The sequence below is a fragment of the Protomyctophum parallelum genome (assembly GCF_964188405.1).
Source record: "Protomyctophum parallelum genome assembly, chromosome: 17".
NCBI lineage: Eukaryota > Metazoa > Chordata > Actinopteri > Myctophiformes > Myctophidae > Protomyctophum > Protomyctophum parallelum.
The window spans coordinates 11781586-11794005 of record NC_139719.1 but is presented as its reverse complement, the minus strand read 5'-3'; the positions used below and the strand labels follow the sequence as shown (position 1 = coordinate 11794005).

Genomic DNA, 12420 nt, shown 5'->3' with positions numbered 1-12420 from the left:
GAGAGTGTGGTGTGGTAGAGGACATCTCCCCGAACGTGTGGGTATGTCCAGATAGTTGCCTCGCGGAGGCCTCTTTGTCCAGTGTCCATTCTGGGTCCGGAAACGGTACTTTTTTCAGCGTTGACCACAGTAGAAGGTCTGCTGCTGTGAATTTTACACCTCTCCCGCTTAGCGGAGAGTGGGGTGTGGTACAGGACATCTCCCCGAACGCGTGGGTATGTCCAGATAGTTGCCTCGCGGAGCCGTCTTTTGTCCAGTGTCCATTCTGGGTCCGGAAACGGTACTTTTTGTCAGCCTTGACCCCAGTAGAAGGTCTGCTGCTGTGAATTTTACACCTCTCCCGCTTAGCGGAGAGTGGGGTGTGGTATAGGACATCTCCCCGAACGCGTGGGTATGTCCAGATAGTTGCCTTGCGGAGCCGTCTTTTGTCCAGTGTCCACTTTATAAAGTCCATGCACTCCAGTGAATAGCATTTATCCATTTAGATAACTTTATTATTATTATTATAAGGATTTAATTACTTATTCTTACACAGAAACATAATGTGTGTCTTATAGCATCATATAGCATCATTTAAATGCTTAATTTGTAGTTTTAATGTGCAAATTAAACTTTTTTTCAATACTCTAGAGGGTACTCTTATTTTGAAGAGATCGTCCACCGGAAGTCTTAAATTAGCTCACTAGATTAGCTCACTAGACGCTGCCGGGGGCGCGGCTATCGCGCCGGTTCAGTCTCTATCCTTCTTTATATTCTATGGTTCGCCCGCAGGACTGTTGACACCATAGAGTTGTTGACACTAATACTAAAACTAAAAGGTGTCGTATGAATTGAAAACGGTGTGGTCGTTAAGCAGCAGGGGGACGTTTGTTTGTCAGCAGCTCAACCACTGAAAGAAACACAGCTACAGGTAAAAAGATGAACCGATTTACCAATCTCACGTTGTTGTTTTTCATCTATGTAGTATTATGTTATGTTTTAGCTATTGAAAAGTGGCGTGCTATGAGCTTGTAGGTCTGCTATTTTTGAAAAATCGAAGAACGACTGACATAGATGATAGAAACATAGCCTTTTCAGAATCTGATCTCAGGTCAAAATAGGTTAATCCCCGCTGTCTACTTGTAGAATTCTGTGATAAAGACTCCAGCAGGGAAGGGGATGATGATGATGGCTGCTGCAGGACTGTTGACACCATAGAGTTGTTGACACTAATACTAAAACTAAAAGGGGGACGTTTGTTTGTCAGCAGCTCAACCACTGAAAGAAACAGCTACAGGTAAAAAGATGAACCGATTCACCAATCTCACGTTGTTTTTCATCTATGTAGCAGGCCATCTTTTATATTATTGACTCGTCTTTTAAGATTGAACTAGAGTCGTAGGCTATTTCTCTCACATCTGCTTGTTTGTCATCAATGTATCCTAAACAAAACAAGCGGTAGGTAGTTAGTTACTAGCAGTAGGCCTAAGCCTAATAATATTGTAACGCGCTCCTCCAAAGGGAGCTATAGCTCTCTTCGTGTGGCGTGTTGCCTGCTCTAGGCCTACTGAGGTGGGGATCGATTCCAGCTCAGAGTGTACGTTACAATGTATACATTAATTGTTTGGTTGATTCCAGAGTGTAAAGTATAGGGAGAGTCACGCTTTGATCTCGCCGCAAAGCGGGTGCCTATATGGGCTATAGTTCCAAACATTGCTCCTATGGCTGGAAGTTGGAACTATCCCATTGAGATAGAATGAGCACTTCCGCATTCCATTGTTACAATGGGAGTCAACGCTATAGTTGTCCTCTCTCTTACTAGATCACTCTGGTTGGTGGTTGCATCATTCATCACTATTATAAACCATAACGTTACATATCAGTGTGTTGTACTATTTGCAAGAGAGAGAGAGTTTTGATTGAATGGTCGAATATGTTATTCACAGTAGAATGAGTAGGCCTACGTCATTTCAAACAATGGGGCATAGGGAGGGGTTTTACTCAGAACGAGTTATTCTGGTTGCCATTTTTCTGCCTACCATGTAGGCTAGTAGGCTATAGTAGTAGTAGTAGTCTGCTAAGCTTTCCAGCCTCACTGTGGAGACATATAGGCCTACCATTGTATACAATTAAATAAACACTGTATGGTTTAGGTGTCGGATGACAAAATGACATAACGTTGATCCACAACAGTAATGGGTCTGTCCTGTCCGTTTTTATACTCTAACTTGTCCATTCCACCGCGGGCCGTCAGAATTATGCTTCCATTGTAGTCTTGCAGTGCGTTGACTGTCGGAGATATCAAATAATTAAATACACGCCGTATGGTTTCTTTGATTTGGGTGTCACTGTCAGCTGACAAAATAACATAACCTTCAGCAACATTCCCAAACACATGTATGCTCTGCTCTCTCTCTACCTGTCCTCAAACGAGCATGATATAATGGTCAAAATAATAATGGTCAGATCGCAATCGCATACAGACAGATTATTTATTTTCTCTAGAGAGAACACATGTTTGACTGACCTCTCCCTGGTTCAGTAAGGATATGTCTCATATGCTCCTCCCTATTTTGTATAGGGGGGAGCATAGTTAAGTAACCTCACCTCAGCCATGAGTTAAACCACATGTAACAGTAATGTAGTTTGTTCTCTCTCCACCACCTCACCTCAGCCATGAGTTAAACCACATGTAACAGTAATGTAGTTTGTTCTCTCTCCACCACCTCACCTCAGCCATGAGTTAAACCACATGTAACAGTAATGTAGTTTGTTCTCTCTCCACCACCTCACCTCAGCCATGAGTTAAACCACATGTAACAGTAATGTAGTTTGTTCTCTCTCCTCCACCTCACCTCAGCCATGAGTTAAACCACATGTAACAGTAATGTAGTTTGTTCTCTCTCCACCACCTCACCTCAGCCATGAGTTAAACCACATGTAACAGTAATGTAGTGAGTTCTCTCTCCTCCACCTCACCTCAGCCATGAGTTAAACCACATGTAACAGTAATGTAGTTTGTTCTCTCTCCACCACCTCACCTCAGCCATGAGTTAAACCACATGTAACAGTAATGTAGTTTGTTCTCTCTCCACCACCTCACCTCAGCCATGAGTTAAACCACATGTAACAGTAATGTAGTTTGTTCTCTCTCCTCCACCTCACCTCAGCCATGAGTTAAACCACATGTAACAGTAATGTAGTTTGTTCTCTCTCCACCACCTCACCTCAGCCATGAGTTAAACCACATGTAACAGTAATGTAGTGAGTTCTCTCTCCTCCACCTCACCTCACCTCAGCCATGAGTTAAACCACATGTAACAGTAATGTAGTGAGTTCTCTCTCCACCTCACCTCACCTCAGCCATGAGTTAAACCACATGTAACAGTAATGTAGTGAGTTCTCTCTCCACCTCACCTCACCTCAGCCATGAGTTAAACCACATGTAACAGTAATGTAGTTTGTTCTCTCTCCACCTCACCTCAGCCATGGCTGACAACATCCTGGATGCTGCCAGCCAGAGAGAATCACCGCAGTCTGCCAAGAGGATGCGACTGGACACTGACCATGTGAGTGACCGTTTCCAAGCATCATTTCACAGTAAGACCCATTTAGACGTAGAGAAAATTAATTATTCTAAATCATGAAACAATTCTGAAAAACCTCATGTTTCTCTATATCAGTTATTATTATTATTATTATCATGTTTCTCTATATCAGTGGTTCTCAGTATTTCATGTCAAGGACCCCATAAATGTTATGTAATTTGCCGCCGACCCCCTTCTGAAAATATGTTGTTCCAGGGACCTCCCAGAAGCAAAGATTTTAGTTAAAAACTCTCTGAAAGAATATGTATTCAAACATTTGCCTCGCATTTTCACGACTTTTCAATAGCTAAAGTAGAAGATAATCCTTAAAACACCAAAAGGGGTTCCCGCCCCAAAATGGGTTAATATAGGCGACCGAAGGGCTAAAGGACAGTCCATACTCTCTCCGACCACCGAACTTTTCGTCGGAAAGATCAGACTTTAATTTCTTCTCTGAAGTAGAGTTCGGAGAGTCACATCATATGGGAGTGCAGCTTTCAGAACAAAAATTCGGAGGAATGCGTTTCAGAAGTTGCGAGTGACGTCATGTTGTAGTTGTACCGGAGCTTTCCGACGAAAAGTTTGATGGTCGTAGATAGTATGGACTGCGTTTAACACTCTACGACTACGGAATAATGTCACTTCATTATGTCAGCGCTGTCATAGAGGTTTCATTTTAAATTGTCTCATATAAGCAGGGGTGCACATTACAATGTATTTGTGGTCGTTGCCAGATCAGCAATCATGACTCACAGATGAATAGTAGTTTATTTGTCTGATTTATAAATGTCTCTCTGGAATCTGTTGTTGTCTTTGCACTTCAGGAGGACGGCACCGGTGTACCTCCAACCTCCCTGAAGGCTGAGGTGTTTGTGGACTTCCAAAATCCCAGCAAGCTGTTAAAGGGCCTCAACTGGCTGCGTCTCAACAGTGTCTTGTGTGATGTGATTCTGTGCTCTGAGGGGCAGGAGGTCCCCTGCCATCGTGCTGTACTGGCCTCCTTCAGCCCTTACTTTGAGGTAAATGCACACTTTTATTGACCTGCTGGTGTTAAAATAATACAGTGAGGACATGAATAACAAGGAATTTAAAAGATCAATTAAAAGCAAGAGTGTAGAAGTAGGTCTTGAGCTGCACTTTAACAATGTCTACAGAGGCTGCCTGTCGAAGGTACAGTGGAAGTTTGTTCCACGCCGTCTGCCCCTAGAAGCAGAGAGCTGCTTCACCGTGTTTTTTTTTGTTTAAGGCAATGACATTTAAAGTCTGCCTTCGCTTTCACAATGTATCATCTGCACCAAATTAATTAATCAATTAACAATGTAAATGAGAAAGAAACTATGGACACTCCACTCCAAGCCAACCGTTCATCTTTTCAATGTGAACAGGCCACGTTTATATCTGGTATGAGGGAGTCCACACAGGACAGAGTGACCATCAGTGGACTGGAACCTCAGATGATTGGTTTGCTGGTGAACTACGCCTACACGTCTAAGGTCTCCATCAATACTGATAATGTGCAGGTAATGTATAAACATCATAAACCTCATTCATTGTTCCCTATTTCGGTTCCAAAATGGTATAAAATAGCTTAAATAAGAGGTCAAATGTTTATTTAACAAAAAGCTCAATGTCAATTTAAGACATGTATAATTAATAGTGTAACATCCTCTCCTTTATTGAGCCATTTGTGGATAATATAGTGATTATTTTAAATATAATATATCTATTCTGTATTTACCCAGGGCAGTGTTGTAGGCTACTTCTCTTACTACTGACAATAACAAATAAAAGCATGTCTGAGATCTGAGACACACACACACACACACACACACACACACACACACACACACACACACACACACACACACACACACACAAAAGCATGTCTGAGAGCAACACACGCACACTAGCATTGCTAAAGGGGGGGGGGTACCGGCCGATGGGCCGGCAGGTGAAATAGGTCGGCTGGTCCGTGGATAGGTCGGCCGGTCCGTGCGTGGGTCGGCCGGACGGAAACCCCCCCCCAAAAAAAACATATTTTTTTGTTTGTACCGAAATGGTAATTTCTCTACTGTTTTGGACGGGGGTGGGCTCATTTGAATCGTGTCGCCCCCCTGGGGGCGTCTTTGGGGGTCTCAAGGTTCGGGGACCCTCAAGGACCTCCAGGGACCCCCAAATGGTAACTCTGTCATTCCTCTACCGTTTTGGACGGGGGTGGGCTCATTTGAATCGTGTCGTCTTTGGGGTCTCAAGGTTGGGGGACCCCCAGGGACCCCCAGGAACCCCCAAATGGTAACTATCAATTCTCAACCGTTTTGGACAGGGGTTGGTTGGAATCGTGTTGCCTCTCTGGGCGCATTATCGGGGTTTAGGAGGTTCGGGGACCCCCACATGGTAACTCTTGACATTTTCATGATAGATCTTTATTGATGGGAGGGAGACAGAACCATTTATATTATTCTGCATATTCTTCTTACTATAGCTCTCTCTCACACACACTTTTCAGATATCACTTGATATGGACATTTAACCAAGCTATTTCCCGATTCACACAATTAAAATGAGCCCACCCCCGTCCAAAACGGTAGAGGAATGACAGAGTTACCATTTGGGGGTCCCTGGGGGTCCCCGAACCTTGAGACCCCCAAAGACGCCCCCAGGGGGGCGACACGATTCAAATGAGCCCACCCCCATCCAAAACGGTAGAGGAATGACAGAGTTACCATTTGGGGGTCCCTGGGGGTCCCCGAAACTTGAGAAACCCCAAAGACGCCCCCAGGGGGGCGACACGATTCAAATGAGCCCACCCCCGTCCAAAACGGTAGAGGAATGACAGAGTTACAATTTGCGCACATCTTTTCATTGGCTAGTTCGCTTGCGCCACGTGACAACTTCTCACTTGTTAATATAGATAATATCGGTGCTTAATAGAGACATTCTGTTAATTTGTTCCAGGCTCTGCTGGCGGCATCAGACCTGCTGGAAGTCACGTCTGTGCGAGAGGCCTGCTGTGAATACATGAAGCGTTGCTTGGACACCACCAACTGTGTGGAGTTTTACTCTAGTGCCGACGACCACTCCTGTGGAATGTTGAAGAAACACGGCTTGGATCACATTCTGGAACACTTCGCTGTCCTCTACCAGCAGGTCAGTGGTTGAGGATCATACACAGTGGTTGTTTTATTACTATTACTCAACTATTACCCACCATCACAACTGACCCACACCACCTGCATAGAAACATTCAATCTGTCACAGTGATTACATATACGCATATTAACACTCCGAGCGGCAAGGACGGAGTTCTCCGTTAAATCAATTAGTAACGCCGGACGCTCAGGACGGAGATTGATAAAAAGGACGGAGATTTATTGATATCAAAACTGATCGCATCGCTCCACAGGCTGGGAGCAGCGTCTATTGCGCGACATTCAATGTCTTTTCCTGGTGGAAACCGAGGAGACAGAAAATCTTAAAACGTGAATAACTCTATTGATCTAAATCATTCCGTCCAATTCTAAGCAAAGATTATGTGTTAGACGGCCCATCGCGGTCCCGCCGCTAGTTGCGTTAGAATTATCCCGATCGCCTCGGGAGTGTTTTGGCTACATCTGGCTACTTCAGCTACATCCGGGATAGCGGCTGGTGCGTCGCTAAATGTGCTCCGCTGCTATAAATCGCTGGGCGCTCTGATTCAGTGGATTAACCTATTTTGGGTGGGGAACCCCTTTTGGTGCATTATGTTATGCTTTAGCTATTGAAAATAGCAGATCTACAAGCTCATAGCGTGCCACTCGGTGGCGCGCTACGAGCTTGTAGGTCTGCTATTTTTGAAAAATCGAAGAACCACTGACATAGAAACATAGCTTTTTCAGAAAACTGTCAGGATGTAGAAGAGATTTTTAGAATCTGATCTCGAGTCAAAATGGGTTAAATAACCCTGGGCGATTAGTGTTAAAGATGGAGTGCCAGAATTCTTTCCCACCCTAAAACATGATCATCGGCCCAGGCCGTAGCGTAACGGTCTGGGCACCGGACTGGTGATCCAGTCGCGGTGTGCCGCGGGTTCGACTCCCGGACCCGACACGGCCTTTACCGCATGTCATCCCCCCATCTCTCTCCCGTTTCCTGTCAGCCTACTTTCTATCCCTTAAAAAATCAATAAAGGCGTAAGCCGCAAAAAAATATCTTAAAAAAAAAAAAAAACATGATCATCAGGTATTATTATAATATAACGAGGAAGAACATTTCCCAAAAAGTGTACAGTATTTGTTAAAAGCATGCTTTTATGTGGACACGCCCACCAGTTCATTAAGTATGCCTGGTTTGCCTGGTGGATGGTGATGGGTCGTGATCCACTTGAACTGAAGCCACACCCACAGCTGTAGTTGTATGATAAAGGCGGAGGGGTTAGGGGAGGGGCTGATATTGTGATGTCACTATATTGCTGTTTACTTCATTGGCCCGTTTGACTGTCAAGGGTTCACTCTTCAGGAAGAAACCCTAAATACAAAGTTAATACACCATTGCACATAAAAACGACTCCAGGGTGTCTAATGAAGTACTGTCACCTCATAGACACAAAAAAAAATTGTGGCACTTCATCTTTAATACGCTACAGTCACACTTCACTAAAGAAACCATCTATCACCAGTGTGATAGTATGGGAACTTTGGAACAGTGTCTTCATGTATCAGTTAATCACATTTTCTTTTCTTTCCATCTACCAATAGGAAGCGTTCCTCTCTCTCTCTGTGGAAAGACTGACAGAGGTTCTCTCCAGTGACCATCTGAATGTTCCAGAGGAGATCACGGTGTTTGAGGCTGCCATGATGTGGTTAGACAAGTGTCCTACCCGCAAGCAGAGCTTTGGACAGGTCAGTCATTTAAACAAGAGTCCTACCCACAAGCAGAGCTTTGGACAGGTCAGTCATTTAAACAAGTGTCCTACCCGCAAGCAGAGCTTTGGACAGGTCAGTCATTTAAACAAGAGTCCTACCCACAAGCAGAGCTTTGGACAGGTCAGTCATTTAAACAAGAGTCCTACCCACAAGCAGAGCTTTGGACAGGTCAGTCATTTAAACAAGAGTCCTACCCGCAAGCAGAGCTTTGGACAGGTCAGTAATTTAAACAAGAGTCCTACCCACAAGCAGAGCTTTGGACAGATCAGTCATTTAAACAAGAGTCCTACCCACAAGCAGAGCTTTGGACAGGTCAGTAATGTCTTTAGTCTCTCACCTTGTAAGACAGTCAGAGGTCTCTGTCTATCTGGAGGTCTTCTAAATGAAAGGTCAGAGGTCTTCTAAATGAAAGGTCTTTTCTAGAGTCTCTTTCCACTACATGCTTGGCATCTACTGTATATGTAGTAGGACATCTACTGTGTATGTAGTACTGGCGTGTAATTGCATGATTAGTGTGGTCGCCTATAGTGTAATATGCATGATTAGTGTGGTTGCCTATAGGAAAGCTATTGTTATTGCATTCCATCGCTGTTTAAAAATGTTTAAAGGCTCATTCATAGTCTGGATCTTCGGTGGTGAGGTGACCACTGAACTAGAACATGACGTCACTGAGGTGACCACTGAACTACAACATGACGTCACTGAGGTGACCACTGAACTACAACATGACGTCACTGAGGTGACCACTGAACTACAACATGACGTCACTGAGGTGACCACTGAACTACAACATGACGTCACTGAGGTGACCACTGAACTACAACGTGACGTCACGAGCCGCGGTGAAGAGCAAAGCACCACCACCGCTCCAGCCCTTCTCTCTGTTTTTACTCAACCACCGCTCAACATTATTTCAGCTGCGAAAATCCAGACTATGAATGAGCCTGAACCCTGCAGGGACCAACGATGCCTTTGGGCAACATTTATATTTTATTTTATTTTGTTAATTTAATGTATTATTAATTTCATCATTGAGTCCTATTGGTTAGTCTTACAATGCCGTTGGTCATGATATTTGCATATATACATACCCCCCACAGAGGCAGAAATTCACACAACTTCAAAATATCTGGAACCTTTTCACTGGAAATCGTGCAATAACTCTATTCTCCATCCGATTGGCCAGCGATTCGCTTTTGTGTGCTTTTGGCCTCATCTGATTGGACAGTATACAGTGACATAACCGACTCAATGAAACTCCTGTCAAACTTTTACCTACAATAGGTGTGGTTTCCTATAGACCGATTCCGTAGCTGGTCTCATGGTATACTAAGCATTTAACCCATTCTGACCTGAGATCAGATTCATAACGAGGTTTCCGCTGGACACACACTGGTCTGACGAACCCATTCTGACCTGAGATCAGATTCTAAAAATGTCACAGTCAAAAATAGCAGACCTACAAGCTCGTATCGCGCCACTCGGTGGCGCGATATGAGCTTGTAGATCTGCTATTTTTAAATAGCTAAAGCATAACATGATGCTGACACCAAAATGGGTGCCCGGTCAGAATGGGTTAAAGTATGAGGTATAAAGTACAGCAGCCTTGGGTTCATAAAACGGAAAGATTGGGTATCTTTCAGGACCTTTCACTGCTTCGTCTCAAACATTACTCAATGGCTCTGGTCTCAGCCACCGCGGTGGATATTTTGGCATTCCGTTTTCTTTTTCTTTTTTATGTTGCCACTACTGTTGGAGCAGCCTAGCAGCCATAAACTACACAGGTTCATCCCGATGTTCTGGGCATCTTTGTAATGTTAGTGTTAGTAAAAAGGAGCCTGAGGAAGGTTGCAAGACCGAAACGTTGCTCAATTAATAAAATTGCTCTGAACTAGCAAGTGGCAGTGTGCGGATGTCCCTTCTTCCACATAGTAAAAAGGAGGTAAAAGAGTAACGTTTGAGGCAGACTAAACATCAGTCACTCTGCCGTTCACTATAGTGGAAGAGGTGCGCCTGGTGAGGGTTTAATACGTAGGCTGCGACCATGAAACCGCTACGGAATCGGTCTATAGAGATAGGCAACCACACTCACAGGATTGCATCTTTCTAGATCTTTATATAATGTTCCAGTTGGACTAATACATAATTAGTGTTCTGTGTTCTTGAAGGTGTTGGAGCACATCCGTCTGCCTCTCATCAGTCCCTCCTACCTCCACACTGTGGTTGAGAGTCTGGAGGTGGTGAAAGAGCAGCAGGGCTGTCAGAGGTTCATCTCTGAGGCCAAGGGGGAGCAGCCATACTCTGACACAGCACGCCCACGCAGGATCACAGGTACCCTGCTGGACACATGCATGCCATGCATGATTGCGGTAAATTACCGTAATCAATAAATATTCAAATAGGCGTCAAAAGGTAATCGCGGCAGGGAGGGTGTTTAGACTAGGAGGCGTCGAAAGGCGATCTCTGCGGTAAATGTGTTAACCATGACGTTTACATTATTATTGTGTCATCTATATCTGTGAAAATAATGTGGATTATTTTGAGAGCGATCGATACCGATATGGTATTTGTATGGCCGATATGGCTGATTCCAATACGCTACAGTTTATATTGTGCATCTCTAAACTGTACCCATTTTACATACTGAATAACATATATATATAACAATAATTAATAACTTTTTCAATCAATCAATCATGACATTGAAAATGATTCTCCTGTCTTGTGAAAAGAAATCCCTTTCTGGCCAAAAATGCTGGCATGAATTATATCATAATTTGTCAATAAATGCTAGCGCTAAAAGTGTTGACCTTAACATCCCGATCATTTTAATTTATACGATATATGATCCAAAAAGCGTTCATATTTTGCGGGAGAGACGGATGAGGAGCAGAAACGAAGCGCCAGCATATCGATCCATTCATCACCACGGAGAGCGCCCTGGATTAGGAGATACGAGTCATTCTTTCCGCCGCGCTAACATGGGAGTCAATGACAAGCTAATAATTGCACAGAGCGTTAGCGTACGGCAAGCGAAAAGCGAAATGCCAAAAAAATAAATAGGAAAAATTCTGAATATTCTTATCTCGCCCCGTATCATTGAGGATGCGCTATGACGTACAGATATGTTCAAGGCTACAATCGTTTCTAATCCTTATGACGGTCTCATACGTCGTATGTAAAAATCGTGTTAAGGAGAAGTCCAGTCCTTGCATCCCTTGAGTAGATGCCGAGGCCAGATGGTCGATGAGAACATAACGGAGCCATCGTTGTCAGAGCACAGAGTTTCAACCTGGCATGATATGATATGGAGTTCAGGATGACATGACAAAACTTGTCTCCAGTTATTAAAGTCCTTCCTTATTCACTTGCTTTCAGACCAGTGTGTGGAATCCAGACCGCAGGTGAAGATGAGCTCTCCAGACTCAGCCAGGGACGCTTCTATTGAAAAGGAGGAACCTGAAGACATTTCTATTAAAAAAGAGGAACCTGAAGACATTTCTATTAAACAGGAAGTTGAAGACCACCCACACCTCAGTAAGTTCCATGTGCTCTTCCTTACTGCAATATTTTCTCTTCTGTAGGGCTGCCACAATGTCTTATTTTCACTGCACAAAAACACAAAATACCAGGACACTCATAATATAGTCCAGTTGCTAGTGTAATTTCAAACCTTATTGGATTCTGTGCAAATGGAATCATGGATTTTGTCATTGGCTACGTTTACATGAAGGGTGATCATTCCGAATAAATACTTCAGAATAAAATACATCCGATGTAATGTTTTTTGCCACGAGTTTACATGGGAAATGGTCATTCCGAATGAGTGTTTATATGGAGAAGTGATAGAAGACATGATACATGTTAATTCACGTGAAACTACGCCATCTGTTGGACACATAAAATATAGGCAGTTCATTCATTGTGACTTTCAGACGAAAGACGACACTTTG

General features: G+C 43.7%; 1 protein-coding gene across 1 annotated transcript; it reads left to right on the top strand.

The window, feature by feature from the left end:
* Positions 1 to 772: 772 nt before the first annotated feature.
* Positions 773 to 11875, top strand: LOC310874599 (kelch-like protein 20; the record flags this gene model as incomplete). Its single annotated transcript, XM_083787458.1, has 8 exons — positions 773 to 910; positions 3466 to 3548; positions 4391 to 4585; positions 4952 to 5086; positions 6522 to 6713; positions 8300 to 8443; positions 10636 to 10836; positions 11846 to 11875. The coding sequence occupies exons 2-8, from the start codon at positions 3468 to 3470 to the stop codon at positions 11873 to 11875; spliced, it is 978 nt and encodes a 325-aa protein (XP_083643584.1). The 5' UTR covers positions 773 to 910; positions 3466 to 3467.
* Between the last annotated feature and the right edge of the window lie 545 nt (positions 11876 to 12420).